Below are 25,955 nucleotides of genomic sequence, written 5' to 3'. Positions count from 1 at the left end.
CAAGCAAGCACGCAAGCAAGCAAGCACGCAAGCGAACTTAATATAAAGGATTTAAAAAGTGGCGTTTTTTTCTTAACGCAACCGCTAGTTGCTGTCCGTGGTGCTGACGTTAAGAAAAAACCGCCACTTTTCCTCGCGTGGCGGCCTAAGCGCCACACGACCTCTCCCTAGAAATAAAAGCAAAGATCCCCCCCCCCCCCCCCCCCCCGTATAGCCTTAAGCAAACTTTTGGGGCAAGTGCCGTGAGCGAGCAGCACCTATGTCCCACGAGGGGATTGGGTGGCGATGTTTTTAAGATGCCTCACCAGGGTACTCGTTTTAAGGTCGAATCGACGACAGATGCAGCCACGCAGCGCCGCTTCAGATCATTATCGTCACCGGTGTTAATGGTCGCGAGCGGGAATCGAACTCGGGTCGCGAGCACGCCGCAGCGCGACCGTTTGAGCTCGGGGGGGGGGGGGGATGGGAGGGGGGGGCCGTGGTGGCTGGCATGGTGCCGGAGGGTGGGGGTCCGAGGGCGGGTAGCTACCGAGAGGAAGGCGTGCACCACGTCCGCCTTGATGGTGCTGATGGGCTTGTTCTCCACCATGAGGAAGATCTGCTCGCCCTTGTCGAGGCTGATGAAATTCCCAAACCACGACTTCTTGGCCAGTCTGGAGTGGACGTACGCACACACACGCGCGCACACGCGCGCACACACACGCACACACACACACGCACACACACGCACAGCCTTCAGCAGCCTGTTGGCGCGAGTGCAGTAAGCAGCACGTGGATCTGTGTTGCCTTCCACACTTCACGTGATAGCCTCAAAGTACACCTAGCCTGGCACAAGCACTGTGGTGACGTTACCGTCACTTAGTGGAAAATATTGGCTGAATGAGAAAGTGCATACGAGTGGGGAGCGGTGGTGCAGCGGTAGGCGCGCTGCGCTGCGAACGCTGCGATCAGAATTCGTGTGTACATATTGTACAACGCATATATGTGTTCTATTTGTGTCCGTGGATGTCTATGTTGCTGTGTGTGCGTGTATCTCTGTGCCGCTGTGTGTGTGTGGCTCTCCGTGTTGCTGTGTGTGTGTGGCTCTCCGTGTTGCTGTGTGTGTGTGCTTGGCTCTGTATTGAAGCGGTCTCCGTGTTGCCAGTCGTCTCACTCTGGGGATGACTCGGGAGTTAGGCTCGTCATTTCATCCGCCGTTGGAACTAGGGTGGGGAAAGAGAAGGGGTGGGGGGGTGGCGGGGGGGGGGGGGCACAAACGGGGGCTCGATCACACAGCGGCCCCAGCCAGGGCGATGCTCTCGTCTGGGTGTGCGCAGACGAAGTCGGTGACGGGTGGGGGGCAGCCTACGACACCGCGAGCCTTGCACGGCACCACTACTTCACATCGTGCGCGGCCACCCGCGGATTCGATCCGCGTCGCCCCTCATGGCTACCAGAGGCCTGCCAGACGTATTAGACCATCGCTGCGAGCATCGGTAGCGATCTGCCCGGTGAAACGAAATACATTTTGGCCACGTATTTTTTCGGACCCAGGTCAAAGGCCATGCGTCAAACAAAAGAGCTCGATATCCATACCTACAGTTGCGCCGGTTCTTTCCGACCGTGTATGACAATTATAGTTCGTGTGACCGACAAACTGACCGACTGACATGCTAATGGTGAGAAGAGGTTCCGTATTTACCGTAATTACCGTATTCTCCACGTTAAGACGCACCTTGTGCCACTGTTGATCAAAGCCAAAGCTGGGGGATGCGTCTCACAATGCGGTGAATACGGCAAGTGCGTGCTAACGACGGCGCTCGCAACGCAAACTAGGAACCGCGATGGCGACGACGACCACGGCGGCCGCGTCCGGCACCTTGCAGTTTGCGCCGGTGAAACCGCGGCGAGCCCAGGAAGCTGTTCTTGATGGAGCTCAGCCGGTTCTTCCAAGGAGGCCCAACTCCCGCCGCTCCTCCCGCTCCGCCGACGCCGGCGCCGGCGACCGAGCCCGACCTCCCGGGGCTGGACGGCGGCGTCCCCGTGGACGAGGGCGACGGCGGAGCGGCGCCGTGCCCCGGCGAGCCTGGCGGGCCCGGCAATGCCGGCGCCCGACCCTGGGCGGCGCGGGGCGCCGGCACGGGGGAGGCGCGCGGCGAGGGGTGCGGCGTCGCCTGCGACGGCGGCGGCGGCGGCGACGACGGCGACAACGCCAGCAGCAGCGGCGGCAGAGGCAGAGGGCGGTGAGAGCGGCGCGGAGGCCGGTGCAGGAGCAGGAAGGCGGCGCCAGTCCCGGCGGTTGCGGTGGCGGTGGCGGAGGCGGCAGAGGAGGAGGAACGGTCGCCGAGGAATGTGGCGCCGGGGAGATCGGCGAGAGGGGGCGGTTCGGCGGCGCCGGCGGGAGCACCGGCGGTGGCGGCACCGGCGGTGGCGGCACCAGCAGACCCAGCGACGCCGGCGGGAGCAAACGAAACCGAAACGGCGCGGGTAGCGGCGCCGTGATGCCGTCGGCAGCCGCAGGCGCCGCGACGGCGGTCGAGGAGGAGGAGGCGGCGCAGGGGAAGGGCGCCGCCGTGGCGACCGCCGTCATCGTCGCGGCGACACACGGGGTCGCCGGGGGCGATGGCGCGAGCACGCACGGCAAGGGCGGCACCAACGTTAGGGTCGGGGTCGCGGTTAGGGTCGGGGTTCGCAGTCGGGGTAGGGGCGGGGCGGGGCGAGAGGACGCGAGCAAAGATGGCGCCGACGCTCAGAGCGGCCGGACCGTCTACTGGGCACGGCTCGTATGAGGAGCGGTGGCGGCGGCGGTGAACGTCGGGGCTAGCGGGCCAGGTCAACGGGTCGCGGTGGTGCCGGAGGTCGCGATCGCAGTCAAGGTAAAGGTTTGGGGGGGCCTCCAGCAAGCAAGTGGGGTCAAGGGTGGGCTCGGGGTCAGGGGTCACTCCAGAGGTCAGACTTTCGCAGGTTGGGTGAAGTATTGGTTTCGCGTAAGGATCTGGGCTCGTGCAGTTTGAGACAGGGCCAGGGTTAGAATCGGGTCTAGGATCTTCACCAAACTTTAGACCGTGGCTAACGCTTGGGTCACGGTTGACATCAGAGCCCGGGCTCGCGTGAGGGCTCAGAGAACGGTTGACGTGCGAGTCGGATCCCAGCCCAGGGTGTGGGTCGTCGGGGTTCGGGTTTGCGAGATTAACATAATTCAGACTTGTTCCCGAATTCGTGTTGAACTTCGGGTGAGGGTTGGGAGTTGAATCCGATTGAGGATGAAGAACGTGATAAAACTTGGGGTTAGCATTAAGGTTATGGTTGAGGTTCGAGTAGGGGTGATGGTTTGCGATGGAATCAGACCGAAGGCTGGATTTAGCACCAGGCCTCACGCCCACAGTCACATCAGGGTGAGCTCCTCCTGGGTTAGGGTTAGGATCTAGGTTAGGTCTCGGATCAGTGTTGGGGTTTGTGTGTGGGTCAAGCTTTGGGCTGGCAGCTGGGCAATGGCTACGGTCGGAGCTTGGCTCAGTGCTGGTGCACGGTTTGGTGACCGAGTTCAAGTGTGGGTTACATTTGGGTCTGATGGGAAATCTCACAAAGTGTGGACGATAATATCGACTGGTGCCGCCGCCATCACCACCACCACCGCCGCTACAATTAGCACCACCACGAACACCACAACCACCGACAGCAGCACCCTTAGCGCCACCACCACCACCACCGCCGCCGCCGCCGCCACCACCGTGAATACCGCCACCGAAATTAGCACCACCACCACCGCCGCCGCCAGCAGCACCGTTACCAACACCACCACCACCACCACCGCCACCAGCGCAGCCCAGCGACTTGATGGCTCGTGAGCGTCCGCACATGAACGCGCCGAAGCCGAAGTGAGGGTGCGCCGGCAAATGGGACGAAGATGACGATGACGATGAAGATGACGAAGATGACGACGACGACAACGACGAGAGTAACGATGATTTCGAGATGCCGGTGGCCGCGATGGCGGAATTGACGGGCGAGTTAAAGCGGTTGGGATGCTGCTGTTGGTGGTTGTAAGACTGGTGCCAAAGGTCACGGTCGAGGCGTGGGGTCGCCGGGGGGTCAGAGGGCAAGAGGTGGTTGCCATAGTGGTGCGCCAAGCACGGCGGTGTAGAGAATTTGCGGCCGGGCTTGGCGGATGGGAAGTTAAAACGCAAGGACGGTAGTTGTCATGGGCAGACACACACAGGCACGTACACACACACACACACAGGCATGTACACACACACACATACAGGCACGTACACACACACACACAAAGGCATGTACACACACACACAGGCATGTACACACACACACACACAGGCATGTACACACACACACACAGGCATGTACACACACACACACAGGCATGTACACACAAACACACAACACACAGGCATGTACACACACACATACAAGCACGTACAAAGACAAAGACTGGCACGTATACGCACACACGCACAGGCACATACACACAGGCAAGTATACACACACAGACACGTATATGCACAGACACAGGCGTATACACACACATGGATGCACACACGCACGTTGAACATACAATGCATTGAGCGACATCGTACACCAACACAGGCGAAATGAACGCAATGCATGGAGCAAAAAAGTCGAAACGCAAATGAAAATTTAAAATACAATGTAAAGTTATAATAATAATGATAATAAGAACGTGACGTTATGATCGTACAGACGGTCACAATGTTCGAACCGTTGACGGAGAGCGGTGAGGTGTGTGTGCGTGCGTGCGTGATTTTGAACAGGCAGCAGAGACAGAGAACATGGAGAGGTCACGGAGAGGGCGCGGAGAGGGGACAAGAGGTCATGGAGAGGTCGTGGAGAGGGCACGGAGAGGGCAGGAAGATGTCACAGAAAGGTCACGGAGAGGTCACGGAGAGGTCACGGAGAGGTCACGGAGAGGTCACGGAGAGGTCACGGAGAGGGTCGGGAGAGGTCGTGGAGAGGTCACAGAGAGGTCACGGAGAGGGGAGAGGGCACGGAGGGCGTGGAAAGGACGCGGAGAGGTCGCAGACACAGGAGTCAGAGAAATGGAACAGAAACGAAAAAAAAGGTGTTAGCGAACGCAAAGAGGTGGGGGCAAGAAAATAATTAAAACAAACAAGCGGCAAACGAAAACTCGGTGGAAATATTTGCGTCATGCGAGGCACAGCGATCATTGTGACTGCCGCGCCTGGGCGGTGACATGCGCTGCAACGGTCCTCCAGGCGTCTTGCCTTGCGTGTCACGTGACCTCGCCGCACCGCGTGCGTGCAACGTCGCGACACAGCACGGTCTCTGGCGCCACCGACGACGTGAGAGAGGTGAGGAAGAGGTGAAATTGTGCAGTTGTCGTGAAGTCGTGGCCGTGCGAGTTCACGCAACGCCAGGAGGGTGACGACGGAGCGGCGTGGATCATGAGGATTACTGTCGCGCGAACTCCAAACCCCCGAGTCTAACCCTAACCCTGATGCTAAACCCCAAGCCTAATGCTGAACCTAACCCTGATGCTAAACCCCAAGGCTAACACTGAACCTAACCTTGATGCTAAACCCCAAGGCTAACGCTGAACCTAACCCTGATGCTAAACCCCAAGTCTAACACTGAACCTAACCTTGATGCTAAACCCCAAGGCTAACACTGAACCTAACCCTGATGCTAAACCCCAAGGCTAACACTGAACCTAACCCTGATGCTAAACCCCAAGGCTAACACTAACCCTAACCCTGATGCTAAACCCCAAGGCTAACACTGAACCTAACCCTGATGCTAAACCCCAAGGCTAACACTGAACCTAACCCTGATGCTAAACCCCAAGCCTAACACTGACTCCTAACCCCTAACACGATACTCGAGTTGAGCAACAACGCTAGGTTCAGGATGAATGTTTTTTTTCGATCGCTTGGGCGAGGACATCGCAAGCCAGTGGTGGCACTGGGCGTGAGGACGTCGATTAAAAGTTCAGGGACTTCAAGCGGCTCATGAGCGGCGGCTTCATGAGAACAACAACAATAATAATGGGTCAATAGTGAGATATCAGGTCGAATTTAAATCCTCAAATTCAATAAGCTAGATCTTCACTACCACCTCACTACATCTCTATCTCCTTCTCTCCGCTGCTTCGTCTGGCGCGCCGGGAGATCGTCTCCGGCCGTGCGGAGCGAGCGACTGTGTGTGTCGGTATCGGGGCGCTGGCGGCGCAGCGAGCGGCTCACCCGGGGGCTGTTGAGTGGACTCGACGAGAGGCCGGAGGAGGCTCCACTCACAGAGCGGGACCTGGGCCGCAGGGCAACACCGACGGGGACCATCGCCATCATTGCCATCACCACCATCACCACCACCATCATCGCCACCATCATCATCATTACCACCACCATCGTCATCATCATTACCACCACCATCGTCATCATCATTACCACCACCATTGCCATAAATTCCATCGTCGCCATCATCACCACCACCATCGCCGCCATCGTAATCACCAGTAACATTTCCGCCATCATCACCAGCATTATCATAATCACTGCAACATCGGCATCCTCTGCCCATGGGGGCGGTGTGGTGTGTGTGGTACGTGTGGCGTTCGTGATAAGTGTGGCGCGTGTGTGGCACGCGTGTGACACGTGTGAGGTGCGTGTGTGGTGCGAGTGACACGTGTGTGGTGCGTGTGTGGTACGTGTGTGGCACGTGTGGTGCGTGTGTGGTACGTGTGTGGTTGCGTGTGTAGTACGTGTGTGGTGCGCGTGACACGTGTGTGGTGCGTGTGACACGTGTGTGGTGCGTGTGACACGTGTGTGGTGCGTGTGACACGTGTGTGACACGTGTGTGACACGTGTGTAGTACGTGTGTGGTGCGTGCTCTCACCTCTGCCCGTGGGGGGCGGCGTGCAGGGCTCTGCGCACGGTGCTGGGTGAGCCGCCCTCCCCCGCGCTCAACACCTCCATGGACTTCCTCTCGGGCCTCTGCTTGCCGTGCCGGCTCAGCATGGGAGAGTCCACGCGCTTACGGGGGGGGTCTGCAGCCCCCCGCCCCAAACAAACACCCGTGTGGAGGAGGCCAGGCGACCAGACTGACCGTCTGGGCTCCTCCACAGGGCGCTTAACCACCACACCGCCGCAGGTCACAACAACACTCACTCACCCCGTCACTCACCCACCCACCCACTCATACACCCTCTCAACCAGTCACTCACCCAGTCCCTCATCCACCCAGTCCCTCACCCACCCACTCACCCACCCACCCTCTCACCCTCTCACCCACTCTCTCAACCAGTCCCTCACCCAGTCACTCACCTACTCACTCACCCCGTCACTCACCCACCCACCCACTCATACACCCTCTCAACCAGTCACTCACCCAGTCCCTCATCCACCCTCTCAGCCACCCACCCACCCACCCTCTCACCCTCTCACCCACTCTCTCAACCAGTCCCTCACGCCATCCCTCACCAAGTCACTCACCCACCCTGTCACCCACTCACCACACTGCATGTCACCTTCGCGTGCGTGCGCGTGCATGTGTGCATGTGTGCGTTTGCATGCATGTGCGTGTGCGTGCGTTCGTACCGATGTCGTTGCGTGGGGGGAGGTTCTCGTCTTCGTAGCTGGGGTAGCGCTCCTTGCGGTCGAGCAGCAGGAAGTAGATCATCTTCTCCTGGTTCTCCCTGCCGGGCGACAGGTGGCACAGTCGCCCCACCGTCCGCCGCTGCACCGCACGCGGCTCGCGGGCGGCAAACCGCAGAACGCGGCCGACGCCGGTTCAACGCCCCCCCCCCCTGCCGCCCACTCTCCGTAGAACCAAGCAAGCGCTGGAGCTACGGTTCAGAGGCGCGCCGCCGTCATGGCGCTAGCCGTGATGGCGCCGCCGCCATAGGCGCTCGCTCGATGTTACCGGGGCGTGACGACGCCGCCGCTGCCGGAGAGCCCCATTGTGATGTCAGAGCCCCATTGTGATGTCAGAGCCCCATTGTGATGTCAGAGCCCCATTGTGAAGTCAGAGAGCTTTCCCCTCGCTGACGCGCCCTCGGGAGGGGGGGGGGGTGCAGCCGTGAGCACCATCGTCACGGCTCTCCCCCCAGCCAATCAGGTCTGTGCAACTCAATGTCGCATTCCCTTTGGTGTTGCGTGTCAACACAACGCTCCAGTGACACGACCACGTGTCTCCCTCACAACCCCGACCGTGACCCCCGTGACAGCGATCCCTGAAGCCCTGCCCAGGACCCCGATTGTGAACCCCACGGTGCTGGCCGTCACCTGACCTTGACCCTCACAACCCTGACTGCGACCGCCATGAATCTGACCATGAACCCCCCACCACCTCCCACTCCCCACCCTGCAAGTGCGAGACCCCGGGGCGACTCACTGCTGGGCGAGGAGATCCGACACGAGCTTGTCCTTGTCCTGGAAGCATCCCAGGGAGTTCATGCTCTCCAGCACGTCCGGGTCCATCTCCTCGGCGCTGGGCAGCGCGCCGATCGGCACCTTGCGCGGCGCCGCCTGCTCCGGCTCGGGCTCGCTCCGCGACCCGCTGCCGCCGGCGCCGGCAAAACGGCGACGGTGGGGAGCGATGGCGGTTGAGGATTGACGACCGTTGGGCAGGCGACGTCATTCGCGAGGGTTAGTGCCGGCGTCGCGTTTACACCCTTTAGTTTTATTTTATTTTATATTTTATTATATTCTTTTATATTTTAGTATATATATATTTTTTATTTTTTTATTTTTTATATTCCACCTACGGTTTGTTCCGCTAGAGCAGTGGTTCTTAACCTGGGGGTGCATCTCGCGAGATTTTTTTTTTTAGAAGGTGAATCATCGAAAACACGAATGAAGCACGGGCAAGTGTGTACAACTACTTTGTTTCAAACCCCACGTATTTATTAACATGATACAAACAACATGTATGACTGGGAACTAAAGGGGTGCAAGGCTGCAGTAAAGGTTAAGAACCACTGCACTACACTATGCATTACTATACACTATACACTACACACTACTATACACTCCACTATACACTATACACTAATATACACTACACTATACACTACTATACACTACACTATACACTACACACGACTATACACTACACGACTATACACCACATTATACACTACACACGACTATACACTACACTATACACTACACAATACAATACAATACACCAGTGGTTCTTAACCTGGGGTGCACGCACTCTCACCGGGTCCTCCAGTTTTCCCCTCCACATTTATCATCAACATCGCACTTGTAGAGTATTTGGCTGCTATACATTGCCACGTGATGACGAGTCACTTCATTGAGACATCATTCGTGGCCACGTCGCTTATGGAAACGAGCTACTTAGCTCAGTGGGCCTTACCTGGTAATAAAAAATAAAAATTTGCTTAAAAATAGTAACTTTAATGATGATGACAATGTGGGTAGTTGTGATGATGATGATGATGCTCCTGATAATCGTGGGAACGATGAGGGTGACGATGTTGACGGTGTAGATGCTGCTGCTGCTGCAGCTGCTGCTGCAGCTGCCGGTGGTGATGTTTTACCCCAGGAGAAGCCCTCGCTGAGTCTCACGACTCTTTTTTTTAGGAGGGTCCTGCCAAGTCCCCGTGTTTCCCGATCGAGGAACCATTTGGCCCATGACGCCGGCAACGCAATGGCCCGTCTCCCATGATCCGCAATCACTGCGCGTGCATGCACACGTGTGTGTGTGCGCTCGCGTGCATGCGTGCACGTGTGTGTGCGTGTGTGCACGTGTGTGTGTGCGCTTGCGTGCATGCACGCGTGCGATGTGTCACTCACGCGAGGAACCACGTGTGCTTCTGTATCTGTTCCAGCTGCGACACAACAGAAAGAACCAGACTCGTTAAACCACAGTCATCGTCGTCATCATCATCAAGAGCCATGATCTTATCCACTGCTGGATAAAGGCCGCCCCCCCTCCCCAAGCTCTGGTGCGTGTGGTTGGGGGGGTGAGGGTGTGGGAGGGTGTGGGGGGGGGGCGGGGGGGGGGCGGGGGGGGGGGCGGGGGGGGGGCAGGGCGGAGGGAGGGGGGGGGTGGATGCGTAGGGGGGCGGCCACCGTGATGCGCCGGGTGGCGTCCACGTCGATCATCCCGCGCAGCAGCGCCTGGCAGTCGGGCGGGATGAAGTGCGGCATGTGGAACACGCCGCGCTTCACCTTCTCCAGCAGCTGGCGCAGGTTGTCGTCGTCGAACGGCAGGGCGCCCTGCGGGGGAGGGAGGAAGGGGGGCGACATGGTCAACGTCGTCGTCAACGTTTCAGTCGATGGCCTCGTCCTCGGTGACCATCGCGATCGTCACGGAGACACGGCCGGGGGTCAACGGAGGCGTCATTGTAGTCGTCGTCGAATGGCAGGGCGCCCTGCGGGGAAAGGGGGGCGACATCGTCAACGTCGTCGTCAACGTTTCAGTCGATGCCGTCGTGCTCGGTGATCATCGCGATCGTCACGGAGACACGGCCGGGGCGGGGGGCGACGGCGGTGTAGGCGTCGTCGTCGCGGCGACCGTCGTCATCGTCGCGGTGACCATCGTCACGGCGACCGTCGTCATGGTGGCCGCCGTGGCGATGCCCGCTTGCTCACCACAAGCAGTGCGAACAGGATGACCCCGCAGCTCCACACGTCCGCCTTCCTGCCGTCGTACTTCTCCCCCTGGAAATATAAAAGGGCCAGCCGCAAATGTCAACGACAAACTCTCGCTTGCCCGGGCTGCGGAGTAGCCGATTCAATAAAAATATATCGACACGGGGGGGCTCATTTCATCATTAGCTGCTCCTCACTCGTCGAGGGTCAACGGTAAACGCGTCGGCAGGTGAACCGACAATGTAGTCGTCATCTTCACCCACCCCCAATGGCGTTCTGCAAGCTAACTGACATTTGCGTTGCAATTTCCGCGGCCACCGACCCCCTCGTGTGCTGTGCCGGCCTTCGTGTGTCTTACCCTGGCCTTCAGCACTTGCCCCCAACAGTCTATTAGAGGCTATGCGGGGGATCTTTGTCTTTGTGCGGTGTTTGTGTGCGAGCGAGCGAGTGAGTGTGTGTGGGCAGTGCGCTGCGCTACGAACCTGGCAGCCCGAGTTTGATTCCCGCTCACAGCCAACACCACAGTGACGATTATCTGAACTGGTCCTGGGACTCCTCTAAAACGTCTAAGCCTCAAATGAGTGCCTGGTGCGGTGTGTAAACTTCGTCACCGGGGAGACAAAGGCGGCCGGGCGTGCTGTTGGCCACCCACCCCCTCGTGTGCCGTGCCGGCCTTCATAGGTGCTCGCTAACAGCACTTGCCCCTACAGTCTGTTAAGACTACACGGGAGATCTTTGTGCGTGTGCGACTCTCACCCGAATAACTTCTGGGCAGGCGTAGTGAGGAGACCTGGACATACGGCACAGATAGAACAGCACACACACACCCACATGGTCACATGGTCACACACCCACACGGTCACATGGTCACACGTACACGGGGCACGTGGCCCTCTGGCTCAAGCGAGCGAGCCATGGCTTCACTTGAGCCAGGCCGAGGCGGAGCCGCTCGCTTACGCCGTGGGGAGCGGTGGCGCAGCGGTTAGCGCTACGCTGCGCTATGAACCCGGCGACCCGAGTTTCGGTTCTCGCTCACGGCCAACACCACAGTGACGAAATATTTGAACTCGTCCTGGGCCTTCGCTAGGTCGACTCGGCCTCAAAAGAGTACCTGTGCAGTGTGTAAACACATTGCCACTAGGGGAGAAAAAGGCGGCTGGGCGTGGTGCTGGCCACCCACCCAATGGTGTGCCGTGCCTGCCTTCAGAAGTGGTCGCGAACAGCACTTGCGATACGGAGGATATTTTTCTTTGATTGTGGTGGTTGTGGTGGTCGTGGTGGTCGTGGTTGGTTGTCGTGGTGGTAGTGGTGGTTGTGGTGGTCGTGGTTGGTGGTCGTAGTTGGTGGTCATGGCATTGGCGGTATCGGTGGGGGTGGTGGTGGTGGCGGCGACGCTCACCCGCAGCTCGTCTCCAGCAGGCTGTCTCCAACCTGCAGCGACGCCATGCCGAAGTCGGCGATGCGGATGTTGTTCTTCTCGTCCAGCAGGAGGTTCTCCGGCTTCAGGTCGCGGTGGCTGGCGACGACAGCGACCGTGTGCACGCGTCACCGCACGCGTCACCGCACGCGTCACCGCACGCGTCACCACACGCGTCACCGCACGCGACCCGCGCCGCGCTCTCCAAATTGTAAGACGTGCTTTTATTCTCGCCGTTAGGAGGCGCCTGCACCGCCGTGAGCCGCTAGTGGGCTCCGGCGCCACCGTGCACCCTGCCGCGCTTGTCGTGTCGAGCGGACCCTGCGGGGGGACGCTGTCTCCCACGGTGATAACCGGGGAGCCCGCGCTGGCACGGCGGTGTCCTGCACCACCGAATGCCCTCCCCTGTTGCTGCTGCTCCCTCGCGGTGTCAATCACTGGGAAAGGAGGGGAGGGGGGGGGGCCCGTGCCCCCTCCCCCCCACCAACCTCCCCACCAACCCCCCCACCCACTCCCGCAATGGCTGCTGCTGATGATGATGATTGACAACGGGCACAAGTTTGAGGTGGGCTGGTGGTGGAAAAGGTGGTTGGTGTAGGGGGTGAGCTGGTGGTGGAGGAGGATGTTGGTGTAGGGGGTGGGCTGGTGGTGGAGGAGGAGGTTGGTGTAAGGGGTGGGCTGGTGGTGGAGGAGGTGGTTGGTGTAGGGGGTGGGCTGGTGGTGGAGGAGGTGGTTGGTGTAGGGGGTGAGCTGGTGGTGGAGGAGGAGGTTGGTGTAGGGGGTGGGCTGGTGGTGGAGGAGGTGGTTGGTGTAGGGGGTGAGCTGGTGGTGGTGGAGGAGGTTGGTGTAGGGGTGGGCTGGTGGTGGAGGAGGAGGTTGGTGTAGGGGGTGAGCTGGTGGTGGAGGAGGAGGTTGGTGTAGGGGGTGGGCTGGTGGTGGAGGAGGTGGTTGGTGTAGGGGGTGAGCTGGTGGTGGAGGAGGAGGTTGGTGTAGGGGGTGGGCTGGTGGTGGAGGAGGTTGGTTTAGGGGTGGGCTGGTGGTGGAGGAGGTTGGTGTAGGGGTGGGCTGGTGGTGGAGGAGGTTGGTTTAGGGGTGGGCTGGTGGTGGAGGAGGTTGGTGTAGGGGTGGGCTGGTGGTGGAGGAGGAGGTTGGTGTAGGGGGTGGGCTGGTGGTGGAGGAGGTGGTTGGTGTAGGGGTGGGCTGGTGGTGGAGGAGGTGGTTGGTGTAGGGGGTGAGCTGGTGGTGGAGGAGGAGGTTGGTGTAGGGGGTGGGCTGGTGGTGGAGGAGGTTGGTGTAGGGGTGGGCTGGTGGTGGAGGAGGAGGTTGGTGTAGGGGGTGGGCTGGTGGTGGAGGAGGAGGTTGGTGTAGGGGGTGGGCTGGTGGTGGAGGTTGGTGTAGGGGGTGGGCTGGTGGTGGAGGAGGTGGTTGGTGTAGGGGGTGGGCTGGTGGTGGAGGATGAGGTTGGTGTGGGGGGTGGGCTGGTGGTGGAGGAGGAGGTTGGTGTAGGGGGTGGGCTGGTGGTGGAGGATGAGGTTGGTGTAGGGGGTGGGCTGGTGGTGGAGGAGGAGGTTGGTGTAGGGGGTGGGCTGGTGGTGGAGGAGGTGGTTGGTGTAGGGGGTGGGCTGGTGGTGGAGGAGGAGGTTGGTGTAGGGGGTGGGCTGGTGGTGGAGGACGAGGTTGGTGTGGGGGGTGGGCTGGTGGTGGAGGAGGAGGTTGGTGTCGGGGGTGGGCTGGTGGTGGAGGAGGAGGTTGGTGTCGGGGGTGGGCTGGTGGTGGAGGAGGTGGTTGGTGTAGGGGGTGGGCTGGTGGTGGAGGAGGTGGTTGGTGTAGGGGGTGGGCTGGTGGTGGAGGAGGAGGTTGGTGTAGGGGGTGGGCTGGTGGTGGAGGTTGGTGTAGGGGGTGGGCTGGTGGTGGAGGAGGAGGTTGGTGTAGGGGTGGGCTGGTGGTGGAGGAGGAGGTTGGTGTGGGGGGTGGGCTGGTGGTGGAGGAGGAGGTTGGTGTAGGGGTGGGCTGGTGGTGGAGGAGGAGGTTGGTGTAGGGGTGGGCTGGTGGTGGAGGAGGAGGTTGGTGTTGGGGGTGGGCTGGTGGTGGAGGAGGAGGTTGGTGTAGGGGGTGGGCTGGTGGTGGAGGAGGAGGTTGGTGTAGGGGGTGGGCTGGTGGTGGAGGAGGAGGTTGGTGTAGGGGTGGGCTGGTGGTGGAGGAGGAGGTTGGTGTAGGGGGTGGGCTGGTGGTGGAGGAGGAGGTTGGTGTAGGGGGTGGGCTGGTGGTGGAGGAGGTTGGTGTAGGGGTGGGCTGGTGGTGGAGGAGGAGGTTGGTGTAGGGGGTGGGCTGGTGGTGGAGGAGGAGGTTGGTGTCGGGGGTGGGCTGGTGGTGGAGGAGGAGGTTGGTGTAGGGGTGGGCTGGTGGTGGAGGAGGAGGTTGGTGTCGGGGGTGGGCTGGTGGTGGAGGAAGAGGTTGGTGTCGGGGGTGGGCTGGTGGTGGAGGAGGTGGTTGGTGTAGGGGGTGAGCTGGTGGTGGAGGAGGTGGTTGGTGTAGGGGGTGAGCTGGTGGTGGAGGAGGAGGTTGGTGTAGGGGGTGAGCTGGTGGTGGAGGAGGTGGTTGGTGTAGGGGTGGGCTGGTGGTGGAGGACGAGGTTGGTGTAGGGGGTGGGCTGGTGGTGGAGGAGGAGGTTGGTGTCGGGGGTGGGCTGGTGGTGGAGGAGGAGGTTGTTGCAGGTAAGGTAATTTAAATGCCATTGACTCGGCAATCTGCTCAGGGGCGTAAACACGAGCGTTACGCTCCGGAACAACAACAACAACTCATCATCATTTACACAACGCAACAGCCTGAGGCGTGATGTGTGGACTCTTAATAGCTACAAAGACAAAGACAAAGATCCCCCATACAGCCCACACTGCCTGCGTGGAGCAAGTGCCGTCTGTGAACACCTTGAAGGTCAACGCGCTTCACGAGGAGGCGGATGCGATTAGCACCATGCCCGGCCGCCTTTGTTTCCCCAATGGTGATGTATTTTGCACACCGGGAGTAGGTGTACATTTAAGGCTGAGTCGACCTGGCGGACGTCCAGGACCAGTTTCAGATATTCACCACCGATATTGTGGCTGTCAGCGGGAATCAAACTCGGGTCGCCGCAGCGCGCTAACCGCTACCTTCGCTCCCAACACCACAGACACGCACACACAGTCGTGTGTATGTGCACGTGCGCGTACGTGTGTCTACGTGTGTACGTGCGTGTGTGCATGTGTGTGTGCGCATAAGTGTGTGCGTGCGCAAGTGCATACATGTGTACGTGCGTGTGTATGTGCGTGTGTGTACGTGCGCATACGTGCGTGCGTCTACGTGCGTGTGTGCATGTGCGCGTGCATGTGTGTACACGTGCGCGTGCGTGTGTAAACGTACGTGTGTGTGTACACGTGCGTGTGTGCGTGCGTGCTCACCAGATGGAGTGGCTGTGGCAGAAGTCGAGGGCGGAGATGATTTGCCGGAAAAACTTTCGCGCCTCTTTGGGCGTGAGCCGCCCCTTCTTCACGAGGTAGTCGAAAAGCTCGCCCCCAGAAACGTGCTCCAGCACCAGGTACCTGCGGCAGAGGTGTACACCACACCGGCACGTGGTCTACCCACTGCTGCATGACGCGCTCCCGCCCCCCCCCCACCCCACAAATACTTGAAAGATCTGGACAAAGTCCCATCGGTGAGCTCCTCTGGCAGGCATGGCTGCGTTTGCTGGGTCATGTAGCCCGCATGTCCAGCCACCGCATAACCAGCCACCGCATGTTTCTGTTTGGTCGCATAGACAGGGCTAAATGGGCACGACACGGGCTGGAGAAGAGATGTACTGATGCGGTACGGGTGGATGTAGAGCTGAGTGGAATTGCCGATGACTGGTACCAGCAGTGTATCAAGATCGGCCTCTGTGTAGGAGGTTCGTGAAGGACGCTACTGGGCAGTTGGAGGCATTCGCTCTCCAACAACAAATGAGGGCAGAGGAGCGATGCTCAACAACAATGAGCGGAGTGCCGGGCAGCTAAAACACAGCAAGTTGGCACAGTAGGGGGTACAGCTGGTGTTTCGGCAAGTCATCTCAGTCAGTCGACCCATGGCACCTGCTGGGTCTGTCCCGTGACCTTCCAGCGGGCGTTCGACACTTCACGTGACCTTAACGTGCACATAGCCTGGCACAAGCACCGTGGTGACATCACCGTCACTTAGTGGTGAATGGCGGTTGTTGTTGTTAATGGTGGTGATGGTGGTGGTAATGGTGGGAGTTTAGCTGTTAGTGGGCTGCGCTACGAACCCGGCGACCTGAGTTCGATTCCCGCTCACCGCCAACACCAATGACGATTATCTGAACTGGTCCTGGGCCTCCAGGACCGGATCAGATGAGTACCTGGTGCGGTGTGTAAATATCGCCACCGGGGAGACAAAGGCGGTCGGGCGTGGTGCTGGCCACCCACCCCCTCGTGTACCATTCCGGCCTTCATAGGTGCTCGCTAACAGCACTTGCCCCTACAGTCTGTTAAGGCTATACGGGGGATCTTTGTCTTTGGTTATGATGGTAGTGGTGGTGGTGGTGATGGTGGTGGTGGTGGTGATGGTAATGGTAGTGGTGATGGTGGTGGTGATGGTAATGGTAGTGGTGATGGTGGTGATGGTGGTGATGGTGGTGATGATGGTGGTGATGATGGTGGTGGTGGTGATGGTGGTGATGGTGGTGATGGTGGTGATGGTGGTGATGGTGGTGATGGACTCACAGGTTCTTCTTGTTTTCATAGACATCGTGTAACTTGAGGATGTGTGGATGCTCGATCAGTTTCAGAATCGCAATCTCTCGCTCCACCTAGAAACGCACGAAACAAAGACAAAGATCCCCCGTGTAGCCTTAACAAACTTTTGGGGCAAGTGCTGTTAGGGAGGCCCTATGAAGGCCGGCACGGCACACGAGGGGGTGGGTGGCCAGCACCTCGCCCAGCCGCCTTTGTCTCCCCAGTGGCGATGTTTACTGCACACCGCACCAGGTACTCATTTGAGGCCGAGTCGACCTAGGTGAAACCCAGGACTGGTTCAGATAATCATCACCGGTGGTGGCCGTGAGCGGGAATTGAACTCAGGTCGCCGGGTTCGTAGCCCATAGTGCTAAGAGGGCCATCCGTTTAGTAGGTACGCAAAAATCTGTCAAAACGTGACCCCTCCACCCCTCCCTGGACTCACGCGAACTTTTTACACCCCCCCCCCCCCACCTGCTTACGTACGCCTGACGCACCCCCCCACCCCCCCCCCGAATCCTATAGAACGGCCGATATTTAATCCACGCAGAAACGATCAAGGATTAATTATATTAACGTGTTTAAACAAACAGATAGTCCATCGCCGGCTGCATTAAATAATTAAGTCGCGTACCTTGGCCACTTATTTTGCTGAGCTGCGTGATAGCTGCAGTCAGGGGCACGGTGGCACACGAAGTGACACCTCTCCCACAGTCCCACTTCTCCCGCTAGTACTTGTTGTCTCACAGCTGAAGAAACTGAACTGTGGCTCATTTGAAGGCCGATGTAGACAAATAATTATCGAGGCCTCACCGCCCTCCCCCCCCGTTTCCTATGCGTACATTGTCAGTAGACCCCCCCCCATACGCAAGCGAACGCATTTGGGTTAACCGCCTTCCCCCCTCCCCCCTCCATGCGTACGTACTGAATGGATGGCCCCTAACCGCTGTGCCAATGCTCCCCACCACACACACACAGACCGAAAATACCAAAAGGCAGAGAGTGAGCGGGCGTGTGTGCGAGCGAGCGAGCGAGCGGGTGAATGCGTGAGAAGATGAGCGAGTGAACAGGTCAGTGAGCGGGCGAGTTAGTGAGTGAGCGGTGGGCGAGTGACTGAGTGAACGGGCAAAGAAGTGAGCGAATGAGCAGGTGAGTGAGTGAGCGAGTGGACGACTCAGACCTTCATGAGCACAGACTGGCTCAGCTTTTCCCGGTTGACGATTTTAATGGCAACCTTCTTGGTGGTGACGCAGTGAACGCCGAGTTTCACGAGACCTGAGCGCGCGGGGAGAGGAGGAGGATGAGGAGGGGGATGAGGAGGGGGAGACGGAGAGCGACACAAACCATCATCACACTCATCACCCAAATCATTTCCATCACCATCAACACCATAACCATCATCAATCCCGTCGCAATCAATACCACTGATGGTCGCTTTGTCCAGGAACTCAACTCAGACATTTGGGTTTCATAGCGCAGCGTGTAAACCGCTGTGCCATCCTTCAATAACAACAACAGCGGCCGCTGTTCTCCACCAAACGGTTCTGAAATCACCATGGCGCTTGTGCCAGGCTAGGTGCACCATGAGACCACGTGAACTGTCGAAGGCTGTCGCACCTGGCGGGAGGTAACGAGACAGACCCAGGTGGAAGACCGACTGAGATGACGAGTAGATGCACCACAAGTGCTCCCTACTGACCCAGCTGTACACACAGACAAAGATCCTCCATATAGCCTGCAGAGACGTTTGGGGCAAGAGCACACACAGACATTGACGCAAACACACACAGTGCTACCAGTTGATAGGGTAAAAACCTATTACTATATTTTGCCACTGGTAAAGGAGGTCTCATAGTGTAAATGCTTACCCCGAGCTCTCAAAACTCTGATAGTGCGCTGTCTTTGAGTTGTACGCCTTTTGGCGTCATCTGGTCCAACACCAATGGAGACTAGGCTCTAAGAAAAGCTGTCTCGGGTGTGGACCAATCAACTTCAAGGACAGTGCATATCATTATCATCATCAGAGTTGTTTCCTTTTGTTTGCATTTTGACTGCTTGTGTTGCGGTTATTGCAAACATGATGCCTTGTATAAAGGTGTCAGTTTTTGTACCAGTTGAAAGGGTAAAAACCTATTACTACACACAGTGCTGCTGCTGGGGGAGGTGGCGATGGTGGTGGTGGCGGCGGTGGTGGCGGTGGTGGTGGCGGTGGCGGTGGTGGTGGTGGTGGTGGTGATGGTGGTGGCGGCGGTGGTGGTGGCGGTGGCGATGGTGGTGGTGGTGGTGGTGGTGGCGATGGTGGTGGTGGTGGTGGTGGCGATGGTGGTGGTGGTGGTGGTGGTGGTGGCGATGGTGGTGGTGGTGGTGGTGGTGGCGATGGTGGTGGTGGTGGCGGTGGTGGTGGCGATGGTGGCGGTGGTGGCGATGGTGGTGGTGGTGGTGGCGATGGCGGTGGCGGTGGTGGCGGTGGTGGTGGCGGTGGTGGCGGTGGTGGCGATGGTGGCGGTGGTGGCGATGGTGGTGGTGGTGGCGATGGTGGTGGTGGCGATGGTGGTGGTGGTGGCGATGGTGGTGGTGGTGGTGGTGGTGGCGATGGTGGTGGTGGTGGTGGTGGTGGCGATGGTGGTGGTGGTGGTGGTGGTGGTGGTGGTGGTGGCGATGGTGGTGGTGGTGGTGGCGATGGTGGTGGTGGCGGTGGCGGTGGCGGTGGCGGTGGTGGCGATGGTGGTGGTGGTGGTGGTGGTGGTGGTGGCGGTGGTGGTGGTGGTGGTGGCGATGGTGGTGGTGGCGGTGGCGGTGGCGTGTGCTCCACGCCCTTCACAGCTTATTAAGCAGATAAAACACCGCCGGAGGGAGGCGTGCCTCGGGGGGCAGTGGGGGGGGGGACGATTACTGTTTAGCCAGAGCGTGCGAGCGGCGCGATAGAGTGTGAGGGTGTCGGTGTCAGTGCGTGCGGGAGAATCAGTGTCAGGGTATGTGTGTGTGCGCGTGTCCATGTGCCACCGCGTGCGCGTGTCCACGTGTCCATCTGCGTGTCCACGTGTGTGTCCACGTGCCACCACGTGCACATGTCCACGTGCGCACATGTCCACGTGCGCGTCCACGCGTCCACGTGTCCACGCGCGCGTCCACGCATCCACGTGTCCACGCGCGCGCCCACGTGTCACCGCGCGCGCCCACGTGTCACCGCGCGCGCGTGTCCACGTGTCAATGTATTAACTTTGGGCCCTTTTTTGAAATAGTGGACATTTCGGGACCGCTCCCACGACCCTCTAGGGAAGCGTCGAGAGCGGCCTTTGCCGAACGTCTCCACCCGCAGTTCCTAGCCGGTGAAGCGGCGGCCTCTCGGCTTTGGGGAGAGGGGACGGAGGCTGCGGCGAGGCTAACGTGCAGGAGAAATCCTAAACGTGCGCGGGAGAAAGTCTGCGACAGGTCTCTTCTCTTTCCACTGCAATGAAAAATAGAAACCAGGAGGCGCGAGCGTGGAGAAGACGCGGGTAGGGGACGAGGGTAGGGGACGAGGGTAGGGGACGACACACGGAGGGGACGTGGGTGCCAGGCCAAACAAATTGAGAACTGTTGACCTCAAGGTAGGGGAGGTCACCTTCTGTTGGTACATTTGCCCGCTTGACCAATGTACCCCGTTGTGTGTTCCGGTATTTCGAGTTTAAATCTACCAGGCACGCGTGTGCATGTGGGTGTGCATGTGGGTGTGGGTGTGCATGTGGGTGTGCGTGTGCATGTGGGTGTGCGTGTGCATGTGGGTGTGCGTGTGCATGTGGGTGTGCGTGTGCATGTGGGTGTGCGTGTGCATGTGGGTGTGCATGTGCGTGTGGGTGTGCATGTGGGTGTGCGTGTGCATGTGGGTGTGCGTGTGGGGTGGGTGTGCGTGTGGGGTGGGTGTGCGTGTGGGTGTGCGTGTGGGGTGGGTGTGCGTGTGGGTGTGCGTGTGGGTGTGCGTGTGGGTGTGCGTGTGGGTGTGCGTGTTGGTGTGTGTGTGCGTGTGGGTGTGCGTGTGGGGTGGGTGTGCGTGTGGGTGTGCGTGTTGGTGTGTGTGTGCGTGTGTGTGTGCGTGTGGGTGTGCGTGTGGGTGTGCGTGTGGGTGTGGGTGTGCTTGTGTGCGTGTTGGTGTGCGTGTGGGTGTGCGTGTTGGTGTGGGTGTGCGTGTGGGTGTGCGTGTGGGTGTGCGTGTGCGTGTTGGTGTGCGTGTTGGTGTGCGTGTTGGTGTGCGTGTGCGTGTGGGTGTGCGTGTGCGTGTTTTTACACCATTGCTTGAGCACACGGCCATCAAGGGTCAACACGCCATGCGGCCAGCAACAACCTGCACCACTCTGAAAGTTGTGGGGGGGGGGGGGTGAGGGGGTGGGGGTCTACCAAATCAACTCCGCAGGTAAAGGACGCGAGAACCCCGTCAGCAAAGGGCAGTCCGTGGCATCCGTGGCAGTGACGTGCGCAAGGACTCGCTCAGCCACCTGCGAATTGCGCCAAGCACCATCGGTCGTTCCTGAAAAAGCGAACTGCATGGTGGACCTCTTTGCTTTCGGTGTACGTGAACAAGGCGATCTGGTGGGGCGGCTCGGAGCGTTGCCCGGCGACACAGTTAGAGCGTCCTGAGATGCAACGTCGCTTGCAACAAGGAGTTGTTATCGTTGTTGTTGTTGTTGTTGTCATCGATGCTAATCGTCCACGATTTGTGCTCATCCGCTCTACCAATGACATTAGACTGGCAGGTGACACGAGCCCCAGTTCATCCAACGTAATCAACGTCACGAGGGAGACAAAGGCGGCCGAGCGTGGCGCTTGCAGCAGTCCATTTCCTCGCGCGCCGTGCAGGCCTTCACAGGTGCTCGCCAACAGCACTTGCCCCCAAAAGTCTGTTGTGGCTATATGAGGGATCTTTGGCTTTGCTTTGTATGCAAGCATGCACGTGGTCACGTGGATTTTTTTTTTTCCTCCGGGTCCTTCGGTTTTCCCCTAAACATTTAGAAACATAAGTTGAGACTATTTAGATAATTTCGGTGCTATAAATGTCCAAAATGATGGCCCTGCTTTGTACAGCGCTCATTTGTGGCCAGGTCGCTTCTGAAAAATAAGTGAATACCTCAGCGGGCTTTGCCTGGTAGGATTGGGATGGTTTAGTGTTGTATTTGTTTGTGTTTTGGGTGATTTGTTTTCCTTTCTTGTACTCTGCACAACTATCGTGTTAACTTTATAGCTCGTCGGATACGTCCAGCGCAGCATAAATAAACATTCTGATTGTGATGTGTGGCGAGCGGTGGCGTAGTGGTCATGGCACCACCGTCGTTGTGTGGACGTAAGTTGGATTTCTGGCCACGTCTCACATCGGTGGCGAGAGGGATCAGAACCAGTCCTGGGCCTCCCTGGGCCTCTGCTGCTGCTGCGGTGGTGGTTGTGGTGGTTGTGGTGGTGGTGGTGCATCTCACCGGCACCGGGGGAGACGAAGACAACTGGGGCGTGGTGCTGCCCACACCGCACCTCCGTTCAACTAAAACTAAACTATTTTTTTTATGATGCCAGGTTCGGCTCTCTAGTTCTGAAGCAACCTGGCTGTAACAAACGATATCTCAACGAAGTGGCTCATCATCATCATCATCAACATCGTGTGGAAATTTCGGGCAGCCAAATACTCCAAACGCGTGATGTCGATTCTAAATGTGAAGGGAAAAACCGGTGGACCCTGAGAAAAATTCATGGGGAGAGAGACGCAAACTCCAAATATACAGCAGGCGTCAGGGTCGGAACCGAACCCACGACCTCCTGCACACCAGGCGAGGCAGTTGGCATCCCCCCACCGTGATGATGATGATGAGAGAGAGACACGCAAACTACAAATATACAACAGGCGTCAGGGTCGGGACCAGACCCACGACCTCCCGCGTACCAGGCGAGGGAGTTCGCATCCCCCCACCGTGATGATGATGATGAGAGAGAGAGAGAGACACGCAAACTACAAATATACAACAGGCGTCAGGGTCGGGACCAGACCCACGACCTCCCGCGTACCAGGCGAGGGAGTTCGCATCCCCCCACCGTGATGATGATGATGAGAGAGAGAGAGAGAGACACGCAAACTACAAATCTAGAGCAGGTGGCAGGGTCGGGACCGAACCCACGACCTCCCGCAGACCAGGCGAGGGAGTTAACATCCCGCCACTGCGGAGCCCCGTTGCTTCGGGCTCGTGAGCAGCACTTGCCCGAGCAGCTTGCGTCGAGGCCACACGGGGGACCTTTGTCTCTGTGAGCTCATCAATAAACACGCGCGCGCCTGCGTGTCCTCCACACGCGCCAGACTGGTTAACGAGGCGACCCTCACCGGCATTGCCTCGGTCCGTGCCAGGTCTGTCGACGCTGCAAGAAAGAACCCCCCTGAGAAACCCGGCTAACGTAAATTGAAACCCCCCCCACTTTCATGTATGAAGCATTTAAAACTGTCTCTCTATATAAGAAGTATTGGAAAAACTGTGATGACCAGACACACGCACACGTGTAGAAGATGCAACAACACAGACAGACGCACATACACACACACATACAAAGAATCCCCGTATAGCCTTGACAGACTTTTGGGTGGCCAGCAACCACGCCCGACCGCCTTTGTCTCCCCAGTGCCGATGTTCTATACATATCGCACCAGGTACTCATTTGAGGCTGAGTCGACCTAGGGGAGGCCCAGGACCGGTTCAGATAATCGTCACTGTGGTGTTGGCCGTGAGCGGGAATCGAACCCGGGTCGCCAGGTTCGTAGCGCAGCGCGCCGACCGCTACACCACCGCTCCCCACACACACACACACGTACACACACGTACACGCATTTGAATAACGCAAATATACAAAATCACTCACGAATGCAGACTCCCCTGCCCCCCCCCCCCCATCCAACAACAACAACGACGCGTTTGAGCAGAGAGACTCTGAAGGACGGCGGTCAGTCTCACCGCTTCGCATGGCTACTGGGAGATATTGCGAGATTGATATTGCGTGATATTGTGCGATATTGCGTGATATTGTGTGGTATTGCAAGATATTATGTGATAGTGTAATATTGTGTGATGTTGCGTGATATTGCGAGATATTGAGTGATATTGTGAGATATAGCAAGATAGTGTGTGATATTGTGAGATATTGCATGATATTACGAGATATTGAGTGATATTGTGATAGTGTGATATTGTGAGATATTGCAAGATATTGTGTGGTATTGTGTGATATTGTGAGCTATTGCATGATATTGTGATACGGCATAGATGAGCATTCGCCACGCAGGGGGGTCGGCCACAACTGTTTTCTTCTGGGCAGGACCATAACAGATCAATATCTACGTTCATACACTGACAGACACGAGACACAGATCCTCCGTGCAGCCTTCAACACTGTTTGGGGCAAATGCTTTTCGTGAGCACTTATGAAGGCCAGCATGGCATATGCAGATGTGTAGTGGCTAGAAGTGACATTCCTGGCTGCCTTTGTCTCCCCAGTGCTGATGCTCACACACCACACCATACAGACGCATGCAAATACACACACACGGTAACACACAAGCTCAATAGCACGCATACACACACACACTCAACAACATACGAAGACACACACGCAAAATTACACACACACAAACACGCTCAATTACATACACACCTTCAATGACACACACGCGAGATGACATTCATGCACATGTTAGATAGCACTCACACAAACACACACACACTCCGTTGCACAACACGCTGAATAACACACACATTCAATTTGCACACACGCGCACAATAACACGCACGCACGCACACGCCACGGTTGACCGCTATAGCATGTCAAGTAGAGAAGGGCATTGGGGCAAAATCTATAGGGACACGGTGGGGGAAGGGGGGCGGGAGATGACGCACTGCTGCTGCTGCTGGTGGTGGTGTTGGTTGAGACGGTAGTGATGACGATGGCTGCGATGCTGCTTGTGATCGTGGTGTTGGTGGCTGCGGTGGTGATGGTTGTGATGGTGGCCGCGGTGGTAGCTGTGATGGTGGTGGTGTTGGTGGCGGAGATGATGATGGTGGTGGTGGTGGGGATGGTCGTGGTCGAGATGGTGGCTTTGATGATGATGGTGGTTGTGATGATGCCTGTCATGGTAGTGATGGTGATCGAGATGGTGGCTGTGATGATGATGGTGGTTGTGGTGGTCGCTGTGATGATGGCTGTAATGATGATGATGGCGGTGGTAATGATGCTGGTGGTGGTGGCTGTGATGGTAGTGATGGTGGTGGTGATGATGATAGTGATGGTGGTGATGACGCAAGTGATGATGCTGGTGGTGGTGGCGCAAGTGGTGATGCTGGTGGTGGTGGCTTTGATGATGGCTGTGATGGCAGTGATGATGTGATGATGATGGTGGCGATGTTGGTTGCGTTGCGCACGCAGGATATCGGAGTACCCAGAAACAAACCCATCCAATAAGTTGGGGTGAGATGGACGAATTTCCGTTTGCATCGCAGTTCCCACTCGGTTGGCACACTGCGCCCAAAAGTAAAACGGCGCTTCACAATTCCCACTTTTAGTTGTACATCTTTAAACATCCTTAAACTCATCCGAAATGCGCGTGGCGCAACCGTGAAACTCCCCACTCGTGTTTTGAGCCAATTGATTAATTTTAGATTGCCTCGTTTCTTCATCTTCATATTCGTCTACTTTATCTCGATCTTCATCATCATCTTCATCGTCTTCTTCTTCAAGCAAACGAGGGCTCGTTGATATCAAAACGTCTCCGGGGAGACACGCGGCAGTGAAATATAAACACACGTCAAATCGGCAAAACAGATACAGCAGCAGCAACAGCACAAAACAAACAGCAGTCACAACTGCACGACGATTATTTTCTCGGAAATTAAACAAAATCACGGGGGTCAAAACGTGCGGGAGCAGTAAATTCAATTACAACGCGCGTTTTTCGCAGCCAAATGCACCGATCCGTGTTTGTATTTGGGCGAGGCCACGTGGCAGTGGGGCTTCACGCCGATTACATTTATCTCCATAAATATAAAAAGGCAAAGTTGTGATTATGTGCGTCTGTTCAAAATGTTTAGCGTACTTCCCGACATGCAACAAACTGGAAATTTGCCACGTGGGTACTTTCCAGACTGTACACCATGCAACAATTATAAAAAATACACTTTTGGGGGG

The 25,955-nt window shown here is 57.8% G+C and overlaps 1 protein-coding gene across 2 annotated transcripts in view; it reads right to left on the bottom strand.

The window, feature by feature from the left end:
• LOC144728030 (serine/threonine-protein kinase BRSK2-like) overlaps positions 1–25,955 on the bottom strand; it is a 43,805-nt gene that overhangs the window by 6,594 nt on the left and 11,256 nt on the right. For both annotated transcript variants that reach the window (XM_078607241.1, XM_078607243.1), the window contains exons 2-16: positions 17,956–18,050; positions 16,764–16,849; positions 15,450–15,590; positions 11,995–12,111; positions 11,352–11,385; positions 10,596–10,664; positions 10,074–10,220; positions 9,795–9,829; positions 8,365–8,529; positions 7,569–7,666; positions 6,868–7,018; positions 6,219–6,279; positions 1,859–2,153; positions 1,154–1,202; positions 530–653 (exon numbers count right to left, since the gene is read on the bottom strand). In XM_078607241.1, coding sequence (XP_078463367.1) covers positions 530–653; positions 1,154–1,202; positions 1,859–2,153; positions 6,219–6,279; positions 6,868–7,018; positions 7,569–7,666; positions 8,365–8,529; positions 9,795–9,829; positions 10,074–10,220; positions 10,596–10,664; positions 11,352–11,385; positions 11,995–12,111; positions 15,450–15,590; positions 16,764–16,849; positions 17,956–18,050 — 1,667 coding nt within the window. The remainder of the gene's footprint in view (positions 1–529; positions 654–1,153; positions 1,203–1,858; positions 2,154–6,218; positions 6,280–6,867; positions 7,019–7,568; positions 7,667–8,364; positions 8,530–9,794; positions 9,830–10,073; positions 10,221–10,595; positions 10,665–11,351; positions 11,386–11,994; positions 12,112–15,449; positions 15,591–16,763; positions 16,850–17,955; positions 18,051–25,955) is intronic.

This window comes from Lampetra planeri, chromosome 27, assembly GCF_965212315.1.
Source record: "Lampetra planeri chromosome 27, kcLamPlan1.2.h2, whole genome shotgun sequence".
NCBI classification, from domain to species: domain Eukaryota; kingdom Metazoa; phylum Chordata; class Hyperoartia; order Petromyzontiformes; family Petromyzontidae; genus Lampetra; species Lampetra planeri.
This window is presented reverse-complemented; position numbering and strand designations above follow the sequence as displayed.